The following is a 22318-nucleotide window of genomic DNA, read 5'->3' on the forward strand; positions in this document are numbered from 1 at the left end:
AAATTAAATGGCAAAGGTCATCTATCACTTCCCTATGTTGTGTACCACTACTATACTTCAGTGTAGTTTCACAGTAATAGAAGCAGGAGTTGGCCATTTGGCTTGTCAAGCCTGCTCTGTCATTCATTAAGATGATGGCTGATCTATCTATCATCTCAGCTCCTCCTACCTGCATTATCCCCATAACTAAATTCCCCTACCATGCAAAAACCCATCCAACTGTTTCTTGAATGTATTTAATGAAGCTGCCTTGACTGCTTCCTTGGGCAGAGAATTCCATAGATTCAGTACTCTCTGTGAAAGGCAGTACCTCCTCATCTCTGTCCTAAAACTATTCCCCCTAATCTTGAGCCATGACCTCTAGTCCTAGTCTCACCCACCAGTGGAAACAACTTGCCTGCCTCTATCTTATCTATCCCTTTCATAATTGTATATATTTCTATACGATCCCCTCTCATTCTTCTAAATCCTAGGGAGTACAGTCCCAGGGCGGCTCAACTTTTCCTCATAGGGTAACCCCTTACCTCCAGAATCAACTTAGTGAACCTCCTCCAAAGCCAGTATATCCTTCCTCAAATAAGGAGACCAGAACTGTGCATAATACCTCATGTGCAGCCTCACCAACACCTTGTACAATTGCAGCAGAACCTCTCTGCTCTTAAATTTACATCCTCTAGCAATGAAAGCCAATATTCCATTTGCCTTCCTGATTACCTGTTGCACCTGCAAATCAACTTTCAGCAATTTATGTACAAGCACTGCTAAGTCCCTCTGCATAATAGCATGCTGCAATCTTTCACCATTTAAATAATACCCTGACCTACTATTTTTACTTCCAAAGTGGATAACCTCACATTTATCAACATTGTACTCCATCTGCCAGACCCTTTCCCACTCACTTAATCTATCTAAATCTCTCTGCAGACCCTCTACATCCTCTGCACAGTTTGTCTTTCCACTAAATTTCATATCATCAGCAAACTTGGATACGTTACACTCAGTCACCTCTGCCAAAATATTAATATGTATCATGAACAGTTGCAGACCCATCACCAACCCCTGCAGCACCCCGCTCACCACTAATTTTCAACGTTCCCCTTTAACAAGAAACTTCTAACTCGCTTGTAAAAAAAAAATCACATCTTGTGGAATTCTATGAAAAACCTTGTCTGGACACAATGTTAATTCTTTTTGTGATGATCTTAACTTTGTACCTCTTCATTTTCAATTACTGACTGTTAGAAATAATCTATTGAAATTTGTCTGACCACTGTCTTCATGATCTTAATTGCTATAAAGTCACCCTCTAAGTTTATCCCAACTCTCTGCTTTCTATTGGTTAACCAGTCTTCTATAATTACTAGTACATTTCCCACAACTCCTTGCATTCTTATGGATGAGTATTTTATACGGCACCTTATAGAATGCCTTTTGGAAATCCAAGTATACAACATCCACCTATTCCCCTCCATTCACCACGCCTGTTACATCCTCAAAGAACTCTAGCTAGTTTGTCAAACATAACCTTCCCTTTCTGAATCCATGCTGTGTCTGCCTAATGGAACCCTGTCCAACCAGATATCTCACTATTTCATCTTTAATAACAATCTCCAGCATCTTCCCAATTACAGGTGTTACGCTAACTGGCCTATAGTTACCTGCCTTTTGCCTACACCCTCATATGTAGTCATATGTCAGACTCAGTGCAGTTTCCCCATTCACTTGACAACAATGTTCGGTCATAAAGGTTCCACATTAATACGAGTTGATCTATTAACTGTCCATGTCTGGTTTATTCATCAGCTTGTACCAAATTCAATTCAAGTTTTCCTCTTGCCTAATTTTCAACGTTCCCCTTTATCAAGAAATTTCTAACTCCCTTGTGAAAAACAAAAATCAAATCTTGTGGAATTCTGTGAAAAACCTTTTCTGGACACAATGTTACTTCTTTTTGTGATTATCTTAACTTTGTACCTCTTCATCTTCAGTCACTGACTGGTAGAAAGAATCTGTTAACATTTGTCTGACCACTGCCTTCATGATCTTAATTGCTATAAGGTCACACTTAAGTTACTCAGCTCTAGTTGGGGTAGAAGAATTTCTTGTCAAATCTCTTCTCATAACCGCCAAATGAATATGAACGACATGTTTTCCAAATAGATAGTAGCCTTACGATAAGGAATCATTTATCTAGCATTGACCACCAAATGATAACCTTCAATGTCTGGCTTGAAACAGAGGAAACATGCTTACTCCGATTCTATATTTTGGTAAAGCTAAGGTTAACAAGATGAACCAGTGGCTAAAAATAGAAAATGATCAAAATCATTTTAGAGTTAAACAGAGATGAACAGTGGGATGTGTGTTCAAATAATTTAACTTAATATGGGAACTATAAATGCCCGTAAGGACTAAGAGCCCTACTTACAGAATTAAGCAGTCTAGTCAACAAAAGATAGCATAAAACTAAAGGAAAGAGGAGACAAAAGAACAAGAATAATGTTGAACCAAGTAACTTGGAAAGGTAAAAAGATCAGCAAAGGAAAACCCCTTTGAAGACTATAAATTTATTAAGAACAGCAAAAGAAACAGAAAAGTGTTGTAGATTCACGTTTAAAGAAAAGAATAGTCACAGGTCATGTAGGCCTTTCAAAAGCAGAAGTGGGTAATAACAACAACTTATATTTATGTAACACATTTAACAATCATTATTCCATTCTAACTTAAAACAAAATGGCATTCTTTATGAACTATTTTGATTCAGTCTTCACAGTAGAGCAAAGGGAAACCTAGCTGATATCCAGGATATTAATAATTAAACAATGACTTTGATGCTTCTCTGGTCTGTGTTGGATAATCTCCAAGCATATCTAAAAAGATTACACAAAGATGAGAACATTTTAATAGAGGGAACTCCTCATTGTTTGCTACAAAGCTTACAGCTCCACTCTTAACATTAGTATGGGTGAGCTCTTTTTATTCACATCTAAGTATAGTTAATCAATTTCCAATGCCTATCACCTTCTGCTGCCAGATATTGAGCATCTATCAACAGCACCCCTAGGTAATACATCCAGTGGTGAAGGATTCTGCTCTGAGGATATAGACAACACTTGATTTGATTTCTTAGCCTTGGTTATCCCTTAACGTGTCACCCACAGATATCCAGGATATATTTCAATCCTCCAACGTGCTATTGAGCTGTGGTACCATGAGCCGTCATGTACAACACCTATCCTGAAATTAATGGCTGAACTTGTTCACAACAGGTGAGTCACTGCATTTAGAAGTATTTATTTTTGACTGTGAATAAAAATATTTTAAAAACCTGCTCTTGTGCCTGAGAGTGGATTTGAAGATGAGCCAGATAAGCCTGAACACCATCGGTTTAAATAGAATTTTGATTTTTTTTAGAATTAGGATTATTGTCAGGTGTACTCAAGTACAGTGAAAAGTGTACAAAGTTGCCATTCCTTGCACCATCTTAGGTACAAAGATACGTAGATACAAAATCTTAGGTACGAAGAATGTAGAAAAATATTATGGACCAGGCCAGAACCCCTCAAAACATTTCAAGGAAGTAGGTCAGACCCCAACTTTGCTCGTTGTTGTAAGCAGGTGTGAGCGGATATTCCAGGACTGATGCAGCTGGCCCAACCACTTAGTTTTAAACAAAACAGAATTAATTTGCAAGGTTACCGAATGAAACACAAACAAAAGAGATCCAAATAAAGAATAACTAAAACTGTCCGAAAACCCAATAGATTATCCCAACTTTATGATGCTGTTCCAAATTCCTGCAACAATCCCCATAAATACCCCTCGACACAAAAGGTAAAAGCAAACTCAGGATCTCACAGGAGAGATGGCAGAGAGATTCAGCATGGAACATCTTCTTCAATGTAGCTGTTCCTTTGACCAACAACCTCAAGTGCTTACTCTGAACAGCTAGACTGCTAAAACCCAAACCAAACCAAACCAGAGAAAAGCTGAGCTGGGAGAACTGGTCACTTCCCTTTCATTGTATCTGTTTGTTTTCAAAACTTAAAAGCTTCTTCAAGTAGATCAATCCAGACATTTCCGCAACTCTGCCTTGTACAACAATTTTGAAAAAAAGGACATCACAACCTTGGCAAAGGAGTAGCATTGTCACACCTACCCCCCTCCCCCCCCCCCCCCCCCCCCCCAAAAAAAAAGAAGCATCAATATTCAAAGATAGCTTCATTTTGGAATCCCCTAATCTTACACTGCTACTCCACTACTATATATATATATATATATATATTACAGTGATAATAATCATGTAAACAAGCATACTAAATTCTATTGCAGTCTGTTTTACTCCTGCCATCAAATGCTTCAATTTCTCATCCAAGTATCGACAACATGTCGTCAGTCACATTTTCTCAACCTGCCACATGCGCAATTTTCAAATTTAATTGCTGTAGCAACAAGCTACATTGAAATAATCTGCAATTTATGTCCTTAAATTTTCCACAAACTTCAATAGGTTATGATCAGTGTATATGATAGTCTCAGACTCATTAATGGTGACATAAACATAGAAATGTTGTAACGCCAAAACCAAGCTGAAAGTCTCCTTCTCAACTGTTGAATATTTCTGCGGATGAATGTCCAATTTCCTGGAGAAATACCTGATGGTCTTTCTACCTTCTTGTTGTCTTCCTGGGAGAGCACAGCACTGACATACACATCAATAGCCACCTTGAATGTCTTTGCATAATAAGGTGTGGCTAACACTGGGGCAGTGGTTAACTCAGCTTTCAGGCTGTCAAATGCCTTCTGACAGTCTGCTGTCCACTGAAATTTCTTGCCTTTCTTTAGTAATTCAGTGAGTGGAGCAGCTACACTGTTAACATTTGCTGCGAATTTTCGATAAAATCTGCTCAATCCCAGGAATTGTAGTACTGCTGTTTTTGTCAATGGTATGGAAAATTCCCCAAATGACCTTTGTTTTTGCATTCCATGGGGCCATTTGTCCAAGTCCAATAACATGGCCCAGGAAGGTGACTTGGGCTTTGGCAAGTTCACTTTTAGCTAGGTTTATCACCAACCCTGCCTCCTGAAGTCGATCGAACAATTCTAAAAAATGTGCAAATGTCCTTCCTTCCATAAGAATAAGAAGGGGAAAGAGAAGTTAAAAAGCTCCAGTGTTTTCACTGCAATAAAGTAGTCCCCATGAAATCACAGTATTGGCAGGTTAGGGAAAGTACTAGAAAGCCAGATGTAGAAAAATAGGATAAGCCAGTGAATTTTATTGGATTGATAACGAAAAGCACAGTGGAGGCTAGAAAGCTGCACCAGAATGTACAAGCTTGGTGGATGTTGGTTAAGGAGGAAGTGCCAAATCCTCTTCAATCATATACCTGAAAAGGTAAAGTCTACTTGTGTAGGCCAGGAGCAAGGTAAAAAGGTTACAATATTAAGAGATACAGGATCCTCTCAAACTATGATTTTGAATGATGATGAAATATGTACCTCTGAAAGACTGTTACCAGAAAAAGTACCAGTAATGGGAATTCATGATGAAACAAGAAGTGCTTAATTATGTAGTGTGAGGTTAGAGTGCCCAGTAAAGAGTGGAGAGGTTATTGGAGGAGTACTGGACAAAAACTCAGTTCAAGGAATAAAACGTGTCCTTGCTAACTATATAGTTGGTTCACAGGTAGGAGTGCTGCCTACTGACGTGGTTGAAAAGCCAGTGGAAAGTCAGGCAACTGAACTATTGCAGGACACATACCCTGGGATTTTTCCAGACTGTGTGGTAACGAGGTCACAAAGTCACCAGTTGAAACAGGAGAGATCAAAAAATACAGATAAGAAAGTTGAAGTGGAATTAGCAGAGACCCTGTTTGATCAAATGGTTGAGACAAACCAGGAGCAGATAGATGACACAGCAGACATCTTTACCTCAGATAAATTAATAGAGTTACAGCAGAAAGGTGGAAATTTAATGAAATTGTATCAAAAGGTATACACGGAAAAAGAATCCGAATGTATCCCTGAATGCTACTATCTTAAAAATGATGTCTTCGTGAGGAAATGGAAACCTTCACATATTCAGGCAGATGAGAAATGGGCAGAAGTTCATCAAGTCGTATTAATCTAAGCAGCCTAATCTAAGTTCAAGCCTAAAAAACTGAATGCAATATTTAGCACTTTCAGAAAGGCTGTCCAATATAGTACATCCACATAGAGCAAAGGTTATATGCATGGAAAGCTAACAGACTGCAATCCTAAACCACAATGCTCAGTTTCATGAATGCATCAGCATCCATCAGGTGTCAAGTTCCACTTGAACAGAGGTCAGTCTGAGCAGCAGCAATAGACCAAAGGAGAGTGAACCTGGGGTGAACAGTGGTGAGGAGGGGGATCTCTCAGAGTGAATGTGGAGCTGAATCTCGGGTGACGAATGACTCAAAGAGCAGTGGATAAGCAAGTAAAATAACCGAGGAGGCATTTAAGACTAAGACCAGTAAGACTAAGAGGAAGGGAAGATGAGAAGAGGTTACTGAACACTGCAGGACTGGCAGTCTGAAGTGAATGTGTTTTAATGCAAGGTGTATGACTGGTAAGGCAGATTAACTTAGAGTCGTAGGCACGGAGCCATGCTGACCATAATCTCAAACTAAATTAGTTCCACCTGCCTGTGCTTGGCCCATATCCCTCCAAACATTTCTTAATCATATACATATCCAAATGTCTTTTAAATGTCATAATTGTACCCGTGTCCACCACTTTCTCTGGAACTTCATTTCACACACAAACCTGTCTTAGTTTAAGAAAAATTGCCCTTCATGCCTTTTTAAAATCTTGCTCCTCACACCTTAAAAATATGCCTCTTAGTCTTGAAGTTCTTCTCCCTAGGAAAAAGGCACCTGCCATCACCTTATCTATACTCCTCAAGATTTTATAAACCTCTATAAGGTCACCCCTCAACCTCCTGCACTCCATGAAAAATGTCCCATTCTATCCAGCCTCTCCTTATAATTCATGCCCTCCATTCCCGGCAAGATCCTGGTAAATCTCCTTTGAACTCTCTCTCGCTTAATAATATCCTTCCCACAACAGAGCGATCAGAACTGGACACCGTACTCCAGAAGAGGCCTCATCAATGATCTGTATAACCTCAACATAACATCCTAACTCCTTTACTGAGGTCTGAGCAATGAAGGCAAGTGTGCTAAATGCATTCTTAACCAACCTATTGAAACGTGATGCAAGCTTCAAAGAATTATGTACCTGAACCCCTAAGTCTCTCTGTTCTCCAACACTACCCAACACTGTTTTTAATTGTATAAGTCCTGCCCTTGTTTGTTTTACCAAAATACAATACCTTGCATTTATCCAAATTAAATTCCATGTGCCACTCTTCAGCCCATTGACCAAAATAATTGAGATCTCTTTGTTATTTTAGATAACCTTCTTTACTGTCCACTATACCACCAAGTTTCCTGGTTACAGCCCTCGACCGCAGTTATTGGCTTGGCACAGAGTAGAGTAACTCTATTTGTTGTTTCTACCATATACAGCTGGTGCAATAAAAACGAGACAGTGTTCCTCCAGGACCAAGGTGTTATTATGAACACACAGACTACACAAGAGTATAGTCATACACAGGGCAGCATAGAACATAGAACAATACAGCACAGAACAGACCCTTCGGCCCCCGATGTTGCGCTGACCTGTGAACTAATCTAAACCCATCCCCCTATACAATCCCATCATCCACATGCTTATCCAAGGACTGTTTAAATGCCCTTAATGTGGCTGAGTTAACTACATTGGCAGGCAGGACATTCCACACCCTTACCACTCTCTGAGTAAAGATCCTGCCTCTGACATCTGTCTTAAATCTGTCACCCCACAATTGGTAGATATGTGCCCCCTCGTATATCATCCTAGCCAACGTCATCATCCTAGGAAAAAGACTCTCACTGTCCACCCTATCTAATCCTCTGATCATCTTGTATGTCTCTATTAAATCCCCTGTTGGCCGCCTTCTCTCCAATGAGAACAGACCCAAATCCCTCAGCCTTTCCTCATAAGACCTTCAATCCAGACCAGGCAACATCCTGGTAAATCTCTTCTGCACCTTTTCCAATGCTTCCACATCCTTCCCGAAATATGGCGACCAGAACTGTACACAATATTCCAAGTGAGGCCGCACTAGTGTTTTGTATAGTTGCAGCATGACATCATGGCTCCGGAACCCAATGCCTCTACCAATAAAACCTAACATACCGTATACCTTCATAACAGCACTATCAACCTGGGTGGCAACTTTCAGGAATCTATGTACATGGACACTAAGATCCCTCTGCACATCCACACTACCAAGAATCTTTCCATTGCCCCAGTATTCTGCCTTTCTGTTGTTCTTCCCAAAGTGAATCACCTCACATTTATCTGCATTGAAGCCCATTTTCCGCCTCTCAGCTCAATTCTGCAGTTTATCCAAATTCCCCTGCAACATTCTTCTACACTTCCCACCACACCACTGACTTTAGTGTCATGAGTGCAAAACATATAAGACAGCACAGTAATTCCTGACAAGACAAGACAATAGGCACAGTGGTGGTCAAATTACAATGTTACAATGAATGATCATTAATAAAACATTGTTTTAGCAACAATTCAAAAAGTCGTCCGAAAATTGCAAATGGAATAGAGTGTGATCATACAGTGTTAAGAAACCTGATGGCTTGGGGGAAGAAACTATTGCACAGTCTGGCCGTGAGAGACTGAATGCTATTCTATCTTCTGCCAGATGGCAGGAGGGAGAAGAATTTGAATGAAGGATATGTAGAGTCGTCCACAATGCTGTTAGCCTTCCAGATGAGGCGTGTGGTGTAGATGTCAGTAATGGAGGGAAGAGAAACCCCGATCACCATCTCAGCTATCATCACTATCCATGGTAGGGTCTTACGATCTGAAATGGTGCAATTCCCAAACCAGGCATTGATGCAGCTGCTCAGGCTACTCTCAACGAACCCTCTGTAGACTGTGTGAGGATGGGGGATGGAAGATGGGCTTTCCTTAATCTACACAGAAAGAGGCAGAAAGTCACATCTGTATCAACTAACAATTAACTTTATTGGTTTAATTAAAACAGACATACAATTCATTTCATTGGGGTAAGATTGGGTTAAAAGGTATGAATTCATACAAGACTAAAACCTATGAGCACATCCACCATATTTCTCTGACACTCCCTGAACAGTCACTGAATATAGTACCCCAGAATAAGAGTTCACGCTGGCCAGTTGATCCCGTGGATCCTCGACATAGTCTCCACACTTCTAGCGTAGAGTCTTCCATTTTCACAATGGTTGGGCTCTGGAGTTTTTGCTGGCTTCATGTTCCAAATCCTCCATTTTTAATCCTTTTTCGTTATCATCCTGAACTGTGGTCTCATGGGATCTGGCCTGTCTGCCAGCCCGTGTCCTTATGTTACAGGCTCCAGCCCAAGTGCATCAGTAACATTACCTAATCATTCTTCTACCAAATAATGATTTCTACTTTATGTCACTTTCCTTGTTTTCCTCTGAGCTGAGCTAGTTCCATCCTGATCCAGCCAGCTGAAGCTAGTGGCTGGGTTCAGTTTACTTCAGTTCACAAGCTGCTCTTTTGATGTGTCAGCAGTTCCTGGCCAGCAGCATCATCCACAAGCTTACTGATCATGCATTCTATATTCTTATCTACATCATTTAAACAAATGAGAAACAAAAATGGACCCAGCACTGATCTGTGTGGAACACCACTGATCATAGGTCTCTAGTCCAAACAACAACCCTTCACCCCATCACTCTCCAGCACCTGCCATTAAGCAAATTTTGCATCCAATTGGCAAGCTCACCCTGAATCCCATGTGATCTAACTTTACTAATCAGTCTACTATGTCAAAGGCTTTATTCAGGACCAGGTAAGCAATGTTTACCACTCTGTCCTCATCAATCTTCTTGGTTAATCCCTCGAAAAAACTCACTTGAATTTGTGAGACATGATTTCCCTCACACAAAACTGTCCCTAATCATTCATTGCCTCTCCAAATGCTTGCAAATCTGATCTTTCAGAATTACCTCCAACTTCTTACCCACCACCAAAGTCAGACTCACAGGTCTGTAGTTCTCTGGCTTCTCCTTACATCCATTTTTAAATGAAGACACAATATTTGTCACTCCTCAGTCATCTGACACATCTTATAAACAAATGTTTCTGCAAGGAGCCCCACAATTTCCTCTCCAACTTCCCACAATATTCTGGGATACACTAGGTCAAGTCCCAGAGATTTATCCACTTGTACATTTTTTAAGACCTCCAACACTTCCTCTTCTGAGGAAGGATCACTGGACCCGAAACTTTCTTTTCACAGATGCTGCCAGACCTCCTGAGCTATTCCAGCAATTTCTGGTTTTGCTTCCACTTCTATAATGTGAATTGTTTTCAGAACAGTAATATTTATTTCTCTGAGTTCTCTAGCCTCCATTTCTTTCCCTACAGTGAAAACTGATGTGAAATATTCATTTAGTGTCTCTTCCATTTCTAGAGGTCCAACAAAAGATGACTTATTTGATCTTTCAGGGGTCTTACTCTCTCTCCAGTTACTCTCTTGCTTTTAATGTACTTATAGAATCTCTTTGGGTTATCCTTAATTATATTTGCCAAGGCTATCTCATATCCTCTCTCTGCCTTCCTGATCTCCCTCTTAAGAGTGCCTCTATACACTTCATACCATTCAAAAGATTCATTTGAAGCCAGTTGTCTATATCTTATTTTTGATTATTTAAAATTCTAATCCAGAACCTCATATCTTTATTCATCCATTGTTCTCTAATACTACCAGCCTTACCTTTCACTCTAACAGGAACATAATGATTCTGAACTCCCGTTAACACACTTTTAAAAACTTTTCAGAAGTTCATTTACCTGAGAACAGTCTACACCAGGGAGAAAGTGAGGTCTGCAGATGCTGGAGATCAGAGCTGAAAATGTGTTGCTGGAAAAGCGCAGCAAGTCAGACAGCATCCAGGGAACAGGAGAATCGACGTTTCGGGCATAAGCCCTTCTTCAGGAATGATTCAGGAATGAAGAAGGGCTTATGCCCGAAACGTCGATTCTCCTGTTCCCTGAATGCTGCCTGACCTGCTGCGCTTTTCCAGCAACACATTTTCAGCAACAGTCTACTCCAATCAGCTTTTGAAAGTTCTCGTCTCATACCATTAAAATTTGCCTTACCCTAATTAAAAACTTTAATTTTTATGGAAGGCTTATCTTTTTCCTTGCTCGCTGATAATACATCCAACAGTACATCCAGAACCTCAACCTGAGCTACAGATTTCTCAAAACTCATGTTTGGGTTTCCTTGAGTTTGTGATGCCATTTCCTGTGGTGATGTCATTTCCTGTTCTTTTTCTCAGGGGGTGGTAAATGGGATCCAAGTCAATATGTTTGTTGATAGAGTCCTGATTGGAATGCTATGCTTCTAGGCATTCCCGTGCGTGTCTCTGTTTAGCTTGTCACAGGATGAATGTGTTGTCCCAGTTGAAGTGGTGTCCGACCTGATCTGTGTATAAAAACAAACCTTCCAGCTCAGCGAGCAAACCTACATTCAGAACCACAACCTGAGCTACAAATCTTCTCAAACCTCTCTAACATATAGCATTCTTGCCTTCATCTATCATGGCATAGAATGTAAAAATTGGCAAGTGATTTTGCAGCTTTATAGAACTTCAGTTAAGCCACATTTGGAATATTGTATGCAGTTCTGGTTGCCACAGGACAAGAAGGATGTGGTGAAGACCTTGCAGATGGTACAGATACAGTTTACCAGGATGTTGACTGGTGTGGAGCGTATTGGCTATGAAGAGAGATGGAACAAACCTCCTTTGTTTTGTCGAAGGATGAGAGGCAACTAATTGTAAATTAATTGAAGTTTACAAAATTATGAGCAGCATGGATAGAATGGATAGTTGGAGTCTTTTTTTTCAGGGTAGAAATGTCAATTACTAGGGAAGATAGGTTTAAGATAAAAGGAGGTAAGTTTAAAGGAGATGTGAAAGGCAAGTTTTTTTACACAGAGGGTGGTACATGCACGGAATGCACTACCTGTGGAGGCGGATACAAGAGCAACATTTAAGAGGCATTTTGGCAGACATGTGAATAGGCAGGGAATAAAGGGATACAGACCCCGGAGAGGCAAAAAGTTTTTAGTTAGAAAGACATCATGTGTTGGCTCTGTTTTGGTGGGTCGATGGACTGTGTTGTACTGTTGTTGTTCTCTTTGATATTGCATTTAATGGTGGAAGCGGGTGATTGAAAGTTTCTTGAACTCTGCATTACAGTTTTAACAGTTGGCAAATCTATTTCCTGAGCTATCAGTAACTCATCCTGGTCACCTGGTTGAGGGCACTTGTTGAAAAGCTTCTTCAGTGACAAGCTGGGAAGATTTTGATCAGTGAAACTGAAGGCTTACAGCTGTGGCTAGGCGAGGTGCTACTGCTGCTGACAGCACTCTTTTTCAAAGAATATTTCCATGGTTTGGCAGTCTATTGCCAACCTCTCAGAAATCACTTCACCTTTTTAGCATTTCTCTTACTTCAGCTTCATGATCTTGTCAACAGCCTTAGCAACAGTATAGCAGCAGCTTGCACAGCTCGATCTTGCATCTCAGATGATGACAAGTGGAGCAACAACCTCAGCAGTAGCAGGAGCGCAACCTCAACAGCAGCACCCTCCACATTCTGATCCAAGGATGTGGGGGATAGACACACAGATCCAAATTGAAGAGATGAGATCCACAGGCAAAGAATTGTTTCTGTCAACATCTCTGAACACCAATACCGCAGAAAGTTCAGGTTTTTACAGCAAATCAAGTGGGCATACCTTTCTTGAGGCCATCAAAGTGCCTGCCTCTGGAGGGTATGAAAGGGCAGTAGGATGAGTGTAAGTAGGGATGTCAAGGTCTGCAGCAACTGGAATGAGCGGAGCTTTACAAGTGTACAGACTGAGGAGTGTTGTTTCGCGAATGCTGTGGAAGATTGTTATATCCATCCAGATGACCTGTTGTCTGCTTGGACCAAAAGTTACTTAGAAGTGGTCTAGCAAAAGCTTTGTAAACAATATCATGAATTGACAAAATTGCAATTGACAAAGAGTTGAAAATGAAAGAGTAGAAGTTGAAAAAGTAGGAACCTACAATCGAGTAAGGAAATAGGGTATCATATGTTACCAGGTAAAGTCACTGACTGACTGAATGAATGATGTAGTGCATTTTTGTAAATAATATGTACCTTGCTCCAGTGCAGTTTAGTAGTGTAGCAAGCATCTGTATGTTCAAATGATATGATTTTGTTTTCATTAAGGATCCCTATACCAGACAAATGACCAAATCTTGCAATGTCTGCTCTTAAGCAAGATTATATGCTACTTGCATTGATGTCACAAGGAATTTATTCAACTGTTAATTCAATTATAGAGACAGGTTGTCCCCAGCTTTAGCCCTCAGTCTGTCCAGAGCTGGTTGATTTCAGCTAATGATGGTTATCAGGGATACCACAATTGATCTGTCATTTCTGTATTATGTGGTGATAGATCAGCCAAGATCCCTGCTCTTATTCATCAACCTGAGAACTGTACTTCGAAGTATTGGGTTGTGGACCCAGTTCAGCTGTCGTGTTCAGTGCAGATGCTCAGTGCTGAGGCTCTGATACAGGTAGTAGCCCCTCGGAAGTGATCTGAGCTCAGAGTGTATCCCAGAAAAGAAAGGCAGGGAGGAAATTAATGGAGAAAAATTGATGGAAAGCAAATTACTTTAGAAAAAGCTCCTTAATAACAGTAATAATTCAGCAGCCAAGCCAAGTGGCATTTTTAAAGCAGCATAGATCAGTCCTGTTGTAAAATTAGACTGTCACTAATGCTTTTGGTTTGACCTTCTTGTCAGGGCACCTGGTAATATTCTGTCTGATCTTGTAGCACTGATCCCAGAGTCTTGCCATCTCATCTCTCAATCCATTGCTTCCATGGAAGATGTAAGAGAGTTATTAAAAAAAAATAAATCTCTGATGTTTTCCATGGAAACAGTGGAATGAGAGGTCATATCACTGAGTTCTTAAGCCTTACTGTAGACTGGTATGGAGTGTAATCAGCTTCCTCTTCAAAAGTACTGTAAACTGAGAGGCTATAGTGAAGTGTAGTATACTTTCAGCACAAGGTATACCTGGGACCAGATTTCTGCATATCTGATTGACCCCCTTAATCTTGGTGTATTGTTTAAGGCTTAAATATTATGATTCCATGAATTTACAGCACAAAGCAAGTTATTTAGCCCTTACGCCTGCGCTGACTCTCTGGAAAAACTATCCAGACTATCTCTTTCCCTTTTCTCTTTCAAATATTTATGTCTTTCCCTTTGAAAAGTTGTTATAGGTTTGAGTACATGTAAATCCTGTGCATCTCATTTCCAAACAAATCTCTACATAAGTAGTTCTTCAATTTTTATGATGATGGACCACTTAAATGAAAAAAAGACGCCGTGGACCACCTGCACTACTATCCTACTCCCTTTTGCTTGCCACCACAAAAAAACTCATTAGAATTTATGGGTAGAATGACTACAGCATTTTAAGAAAACTGAATGATTTGATGCTTCTTCACTACTAAGTTTAATAAATTTATGTGCATTTCTTAAAATTTTGTAAGTAGATTATGAATTCATACCAGTCAAGTTTTTTTTATCAAAGTGAGGTTTTTGAAAGATTATGGTGAGTATGAAATTGATGACAGTGCTTTTAAAAAAAAAAGCCAGCATTTTATGTTGAGGACATTTTCATGTAAATGTCACTACTGCAGAAAACATGTTTATTTAAAAGACTCAAAATATGTTGTAAAATTATCACCACCTTCTGAAAAACTAATTCTTAACTTTCATCTGTATTACTAACAGAAAGTTAACATGAACATAAATCTTGCTTATAAAGCTATAATGGTATGAAACTAGTTGTTGCTTGAATTTATGATGACTTGGAATTATAGAATCAGATAACACAGAAGAGGCCATTCAACCCATCAACTCTATAAAAATATCATACTACCTATGCTAGTCCCATTTTCCTGTGCTAGGACCAGGACCATGAATGTTATAAAGCTTCAAATGTGCATCCAAATACATTTTCAAGATGGTGAGGTTACCTGCCTCAGCTAACTTCCCAGGTAGTGCATTCCAGAACCTCACAATCATCTGGTGAAAAAGATGTTTCCTCAAATCCCCTTTAAAACTCCTGCCTTTCACTATTCACCCTTCAGCTGAGGTGAACAGCTGCTTTCTATCCATCCTGTCCATGCCCCTTATTATCTTATATACACCTATCAGGCCCTGCCTCAGCCTTCTGTGCTCCAAAGAAACCACCCCAAGCTGATCCAGCCACTCTACATAGCTGAACTGTTCCCTACTAGGAAATATCCTGGTCAGTCTGCTTTGCACTCCTTCCAATGCAGTTATATCCTTCCAAAGTATGGTGACCAGAACTGCACACATACTCTAGGTGTAGCCTAACCAAAGGTTTGTACAACACAACTCCAAGATGTCCTCTCTGCTCTTGTAATCTGTGCCATGACACATAAAGACAGGCATCCCTTATGCCTTCTTAAATACTCTATTAGCCTGGACTTGGCACCTTCAGGGATCTGTGAACAAGCATCCGAAGATCACTCCATTCCTTTGAGCTTCTAGAATCTTGCCACTTATTGAGTACACATTAACCTCGTTTCTTCTATCAAAGTGCATCCCTTCACATTTATCAGGGTGAAATTCCACCTGCCAAAGATGTGCCTATCCAACCAATCCGTTTATATTCTCCTGTAACCTAACACCATCCTCCGCACTGTCAACCACCTGGCCAATCTTTATATCATCTGCAAAGTTACTTATCATCCCCCTGCACCATGTTCTCAACTGCATCATTTTTGATTATCACAAACAATAATTAACCTAGTTCTATTCTCTGTGATATATCACTGCACAGTCACCCTCACATCCTTCTCTCACCATCCTCTGTCTTCTGTCACTAAATCAATTTTGAACTTGTGCTAAGGAATACAAAGCTATGAGCCAAGTGCTGGAAAATAGAATTAGAATAGTTAAGTGGCTTTTTTTTATTGGCAAGCAAGTGATGGGCCAAAGGGTCTTTTTCTGTGCCATACATCTCTATGACTGTATGCATAAGGGAATCAGGTACATCAACCAAATGATGAGATTTCTAGCTTGTTTTCTTGTCTGGCCTTAGCTGAGGTGTTGAGCATCAGTGGCTTCAGCCCATAGTAGACTAAAGCTCACATTTTGAGGATGAATGTCCATGTAACCTCTCCCTATTCTGAGTATGGTTCCCTGAGGGCCCTGGGCACTTATTAGAGTGCTGACAGTAATTCGCCTCATCTTACAGTACTAACCTCACAACTTTTCCATCTTACAATCCACAAGGGGAAATTCAGTTTTTCCCATAGTTCTGAGGTGCACAATGTAGGAACATTCAAGATAAATTCCAAAGTTCAACTCTGCTGAGCTAGTTGCAAGTAGGTTGGCCTGGGTGCCCTGGATTAGACACAGGGAAAGACTACACCACAAGGAAGGTTTGCCTTAGATGAGAGAGAGTGTTTTCATTATTTGAGAGCGGAATCCACTTCAGTTATGAAGAGCCTACCGTTATTAGGAAAGAACCCTGACTCGCTTTCTAAGCTGACAAGTAAAAAGTAACCACGTGGGTGAAATACAAGACAGTTGCCAGCACATTGAGAACCAGACATGAACAAATAACAATTCCCTCAAGAGAAGAGATGCTAAAGTTACAGAGTAGAGGTCATCTCTTGATCCTAGACAAGATTGCAAAATTTATACCTCACTTAATTAGGAGGCTGTAACTTTTTGTTTAGAGTAGTCAAATCCTTTTTAATTTGTTCACAAGATGTATCTGTCATTGCGAGCTCACAGTATTGCTCATCCCTACTTTGCACTGAATAATGCAACAAGATGCTACAATTTTGAATGAACAAAATATACTAGACTATACAAAGTTAGAGAAGTGAAACATCAACTATGTATATAGTTTATACTCTAACATAGAGAATTAATCTGAGTTAAATGTGGGTTAGGAGAAACAGATGAGATCAAAAGTCTCCCATGGCTTTCTCAACAAACCACCTAGACATTAGTGATGCTGTGGATTACCAAATCTTATGAAAAATATGCCTCCTGCAAGGAATATCAAATCTTCACTTGGAAAGAGTTAGCCACTGAACATTCATTACAAATGGCTCCAACTCAGACCGCCTCAGCAACAGATCGATTCCTGGTAGTTCAGACCCTTCTCTGAGACTGATTTCCCAGGTTTAATGAGATTAATTGGCACAATTTCAGCATTTTGACATGCAGCCAGCTTCACTGAGCTGGTATTGTCTTAGATTTCTCTGAGCTGGGCTCTTTCTCAGTTGACAAGCAAATGTTGCTAATGGGCTTGCTTTAACCCTATTCTCAGCTGCCTGCCATCTCTGACTTTAACTCACTAACTCTCACCCTAACAAAATGTTGAAAGACAATATAAAATGCGGGTACAATTTACTAGAGGGGCCTGGATATAAATGTGCACAGATCATTTAAGGTGTTAGGACAGGTGAAGAAAGCAGATAATATAGCATATAACATCATCAGTTTTATTAATAGGGCCATAGAGGTCAAGAGCAAAGAGGTGAGGTTAAACTTGTGTAAGATACTTGTCCTTAGAAGACATTTTCAGCTAGAATATTGTTTACAGTTCTGGGCACCACACTATAGAAAAGATGAGAATGCGTTGCAGTGCAAAATGGTTCTAGTAAATGGTTCGGGGAGGAGAAATTTCAATAATAAAGATAGATTATCGAAGTTTGGGCCATTCTCCTCAGAGAGAAGACTGAAAGGAGATTTGATCAGGGCCTTTAAAATCATGAACACCTGGACAGATTAAATGGGGTGAAACTGTTCTCATTCATTAAAGAAAAAAGATAAATGAACAATGGGACATTTAAAGAAATGTGCAAATAAAAGTGTGATGTGAAATTAAACCTTTTCACACAATAAGTATGAAATGCACTGCCTCGAAGTGTGATCAAGGTATATTCAATTGAGGCATTCGAGAAGGTGTTTGATAGTTATATGGATCAAAATTATGTGCAGAGATATGGGAGAAAGACAGGAGATTTGCACTAGGTAGTAGAGCCAGTGCAGGCTGAATGGGCCAAATGGCCTTACATTATCATAATTCTGTGATTCCATACTCTATAACAGAACTTATAGGCACCTAGGACAACTCAACTCCGAAAGCACAACTCCCATAAATGTCCCTGATCCCTAATTGAGCCAGCCAACAGCAGCACTTTTAATCATTAAGTGTCACATCTCCTGTTCCTGACTGACTAAAACTAGTTAACTGCTGCTTGCTGGCCCTTAAACTGATTTGAGTAACCTGTTAAAATCTTCGAACAAGTTCACTCTTGGAACATCTTTTGCCTTAAATGTATATATCTCCATTGATGCCAGATTTCACAGTGTGCAGGAACTCGTAGATTTTATCATAGACCATTTAGATGGGGTAGAATTTGTCCATCTAAAAGTATGATTATGCGAAATAGGAATGGAAGCAGGCCATTAAACCTCTCAAGCCCTATCCACCATTAAATAAGATTGTAGCTGATCTGTTAGTGTTTCAAGTTCAACATGCATATCTACCTTCAATAATGCTTGATTTTCCTGCCAACACCTCTGATTTAAAAATATTCGATGAAAATATCTCCACCGCCTTCTGAGGCAGTTCTTTTTTCAAAATTACAGCTTTCTCTGGGATTTATGTGATCGGCAAGTTTTGAAATTTTGTCCTTGGTACTTGTTCTAAGTCATCAAAAAAGCAAATCTGTTCTCATTCCACTGAAATTGTTCTCCACTCCAACCTGTAGGGATTTGTTAATCTAGATTGCTCCTTGTCCTTTTTATAATAATTCTAATTCAATAATCGCACAATACCAGATTATAGTCCAACAGCTTTATTTGAAATCAAAAGGTTTTGGAGCATTGCTCCTTCATCAGGTGACTTCCATGTTGTTCCTTTAAGATGCTTTAAACCCACCTTCAGAAAACCACTGCCCTACTAACTCTGCTGCTCTATAAAACTGTAGTTGATTTTGCTTTCTATATCTCAACTTACTAGAAGTCAAATTGCCAGCAGCTCAACTTTGTTCATTTACAACCCTTGCAATCATCAATTATATCCGAGCTTGATTCAAGCTTTAATTCAGGGTGAAAGTACATCAGTAACGTAATAACTTATAACATTCTTACAAAGAAGAGCAAAATGACCTAATCACTAATTTTATTTTGAGAAAAAGAAATGGCCCTCACCCCAAACCACAATTTATGAAAAAATTAGGTGCTTGAATATTCTTCAGGCTAAAGAACCACGAGAATGAGTTCAAGACTACTTCAGAAAATAAGGTTGAAATATTGCTAGATGTGACTATTGTTCACCACAACTCGATGAATGCTAGTAAAGTCATGGAATATTGAAGAAGTGATTTTCTTAAAATATATTTCCCTGGAGCGTTAGAGGCTGAGGGGTGACCTTATAGAGGTTTATAAAGTCATGAGGGGCACGCATAGGTAAGTAGGCAAGATATTTTCCCTGGGGTGGGGCAGTCCAAAACTGGAGGGCTTAGGTTTAAGGTGAGAGTGGAAAGGGACCTGGGGTAAATTTTCCACGCAGAGGGTGGTATGCGTATGGAATGATTCTGGTTTAGTGGTGCTGGAAGAGCACAGCAGTTCAGGCAGCATCCGAGGAGCAGTAAAATCGACATTTCTGGCAAAAGCCCTTCATCAGGAATACAGGCAGAGAGCCTGAAGGGTGGAGAGATAAGTGAGAGGAAGGTGGGGGTGGGGAGAACTTAAATTTACCTGGACCATCTCTGACACCTCCCTCCCCTTCCTGGACCTCTCCATCTCCATTAATGATGATCGACTTGACATCGACATTTTTTACAAACCCATCGACTCCCACAGCTACCTGGATTACACCTCTTCCCACCCTACCTCCTGCAAAAATGCCATCCCGTATTCCCAATTCCTCCGCCTCCGTCGTATCTGCTCCCAGGAGGACCAGTTCCACCACAGAACACACCAGATGGCCTCCTTCTTTAGAGACCGCAATTTCCCTTCCCACGTGGTTAAAGATGCCCTCCAACACATCTCGTCCACATCCCGCACCTCCGCCCTCAGACCCCACCCCTCCAACCGTAACAAGGACAGGGCGCTCCTGGTGCTCACCTTCCACCCTACCAACCTTCGCATAAACTAAATCATCCACCGACATTTCCGCCACCTCCAAACAGACCCCACCACCAGGAATATATTTCCCTCCCCACCCCTTTCCGCCTTCCGCAAAGACCATTCCCTCCGTGACTACCTGGTCAGGTCCATGCCCCCCCCTACAACCCACCCTCCCATCCTGGAACCTTCCCCTGCCACCGCAGGAATTGCAAAACCTGCACCCACACCACCTCCCTTACCTCCATCCAAGGCCCTAAAGGAGCCTTCCACATCCATCAAAGTTTTACCTGCACATCCACCAATATCATTTATTGTATCTGTTGCTCCCGATGTGGTCTCCTCTACATTGGGGAGACTGGACGCCTCCTAGCAGAGCGCTTTAGGGAACATCTCCGGGACACCCGCACCAATCAACTACACCGCCCCGTAGCCCAACATTTCAACTCCCCCTCCCACTCTGCCAAGGACATAGAGGTCCTGGGCCTCCTTCACCGCCGCTCCCTCACCACCAGACGCCTGGAGGATTAGATTACATTACAGTGTGGAAACAGGCCCTTCGGCCCAACAAGTCCACACCGACCCGCCGAAGCGCAACCCACCCATACCCCTACAGGAAGAACGCCTCATCTTCCGCCTCGGAACACTTCAACCCCAGGGCATCAATGTGGACTTCAACAGTTTCCTCATTTCCCTTCCCCCACCTCACCCCAGTTCCAAACTTCCAGCTCAGCACTGTCCCCATGACTGGTCCTACCTGCCTATCTTCTTTTCCACCTATCCACTCTACCCTCCCCCCGACCTATCACCTTCATCCCCTCCCCCACTCACCTATTGTACTCTATGCTACTTTCTCCCCACCCCCACCTTCCTCTCACTTATCTCTCCATCTTCAGGCTCTCTGCCTGTATTCCTGATGAAGGGCTTTTGCCCAAAACATCAATTTTACTGTTCCTCGAATTCTGCCTGAACTGCTGTGTTTTTCCAGCACCACTAATCCAGAATCTGGTTTCCAGCATCTGCAGTCATTGTTTTTACACTGCGTATGGAATGAGCTGCCCGAGGAAGTGGTGGAGGCTGGTACAACTACAACACTTAAAAGGCATCTGAATGGTTACGTGGATAGGAAGGGCTTAGAGGGATATGGGCCAAATGATGGTAAATGGGACTAGATTAGTTTAGGATATCTGGTCAGCATGAACATGTTGGACCTAAGGGTTTGTTTCTGTGCTGTATATGTCTATGAGTCTAACAAAGGTCAGAAGCTTGGTCCAGGTAAAGTAATTATGGATTTGTTAGCTTGGCATGTCCACTTGGAGAAAACCTGATAAATGTTGGTACAAGAAGCAATTGAAATTCATTCGACAAAGTAAATGCAATAATCACAAATCAGCAAGGAATTCTGAAATGGAGAGCGATTATTAAATTCTTTGAGGATACACAGCATTGGTGAATGAAGCTAATATTGTGGATGTTTTATTCCTCGACGTTTAGAAAGTGTTTGAGATTTCTCACCAGAGACTCTTGACCTAAATAAAACTTACTGGAAGAAAAGAATAAGTTGTAAATCGGTAATAAATTGGCTAAATAACAGGAAACCAAAGGCAGTGAAAAACAGCAATGACTGCAATCATCAAACTGTAGCCAACAGAATATCGTAGGGACAAGACTTGTAACTATTTTGGTCTTATCCATAAATAAGACTGAAATTATAAAAAGGAAATGTAAATTTATAGATGAAATCAAGTTGTGTGAGAATGGTCAGGGGGAATAGTTCAATCGGAGTATCATTGTGGCCTTCGATAGAGCATAGGAAATTCCCAAGTTAGCTGCAGCAGAGTCCTCAGGAATACTATTATAGACACAACTAATGTCATTTATGGTGGAGGCACACTGCTGCCCTATTGGTCATTGAAATTGTGCTGTGAAATCATGTGATTCTTTATACAAAAGGGCAAA

The 22318-nt window shown here is 40.7% G+C and overlaps 1 protein-coding gene across 1 annotated transcript in view; it reads left to right on the forward strand.

Moving 5' to 3' along the window:
• LOC122556776 (ran-binding protein 17-like) overlaps positions 1-22318 on the forward strand; it is a 1080295-nt gene that overhangs the window by 779381 nt on the left and 278596 nt on the right. Inside the window, exon 21 of the mRNA XM_043703926.2 lies at positions 3162-3269. Within this exon, the coding sequence (XP_043559861.2) occupies positions 3162-3269 (108 nt within the window). The remainder of the gene's footprint in view (positions 1-3161; positions 3270-22318) is intronic.

Source organism: Chiloscyllium plagiosum, unplaced genomic scaffold, assembly GCF_037043375.1.
Source record: "Chiloscyllium plagiosum isolate Xiang-an unplaced genomic scaffold, Cpla_swu_hap1 HiC_scaffold_16, whole genome shotgun sequence".
Lineage (NCBI taxonomy): Eukaryota > Metazoa > Chordata > Chondrichthyes > Orectolobiformes > Hemiscylliidae > Chiloscyllium > Chiloscyllium plagiosum.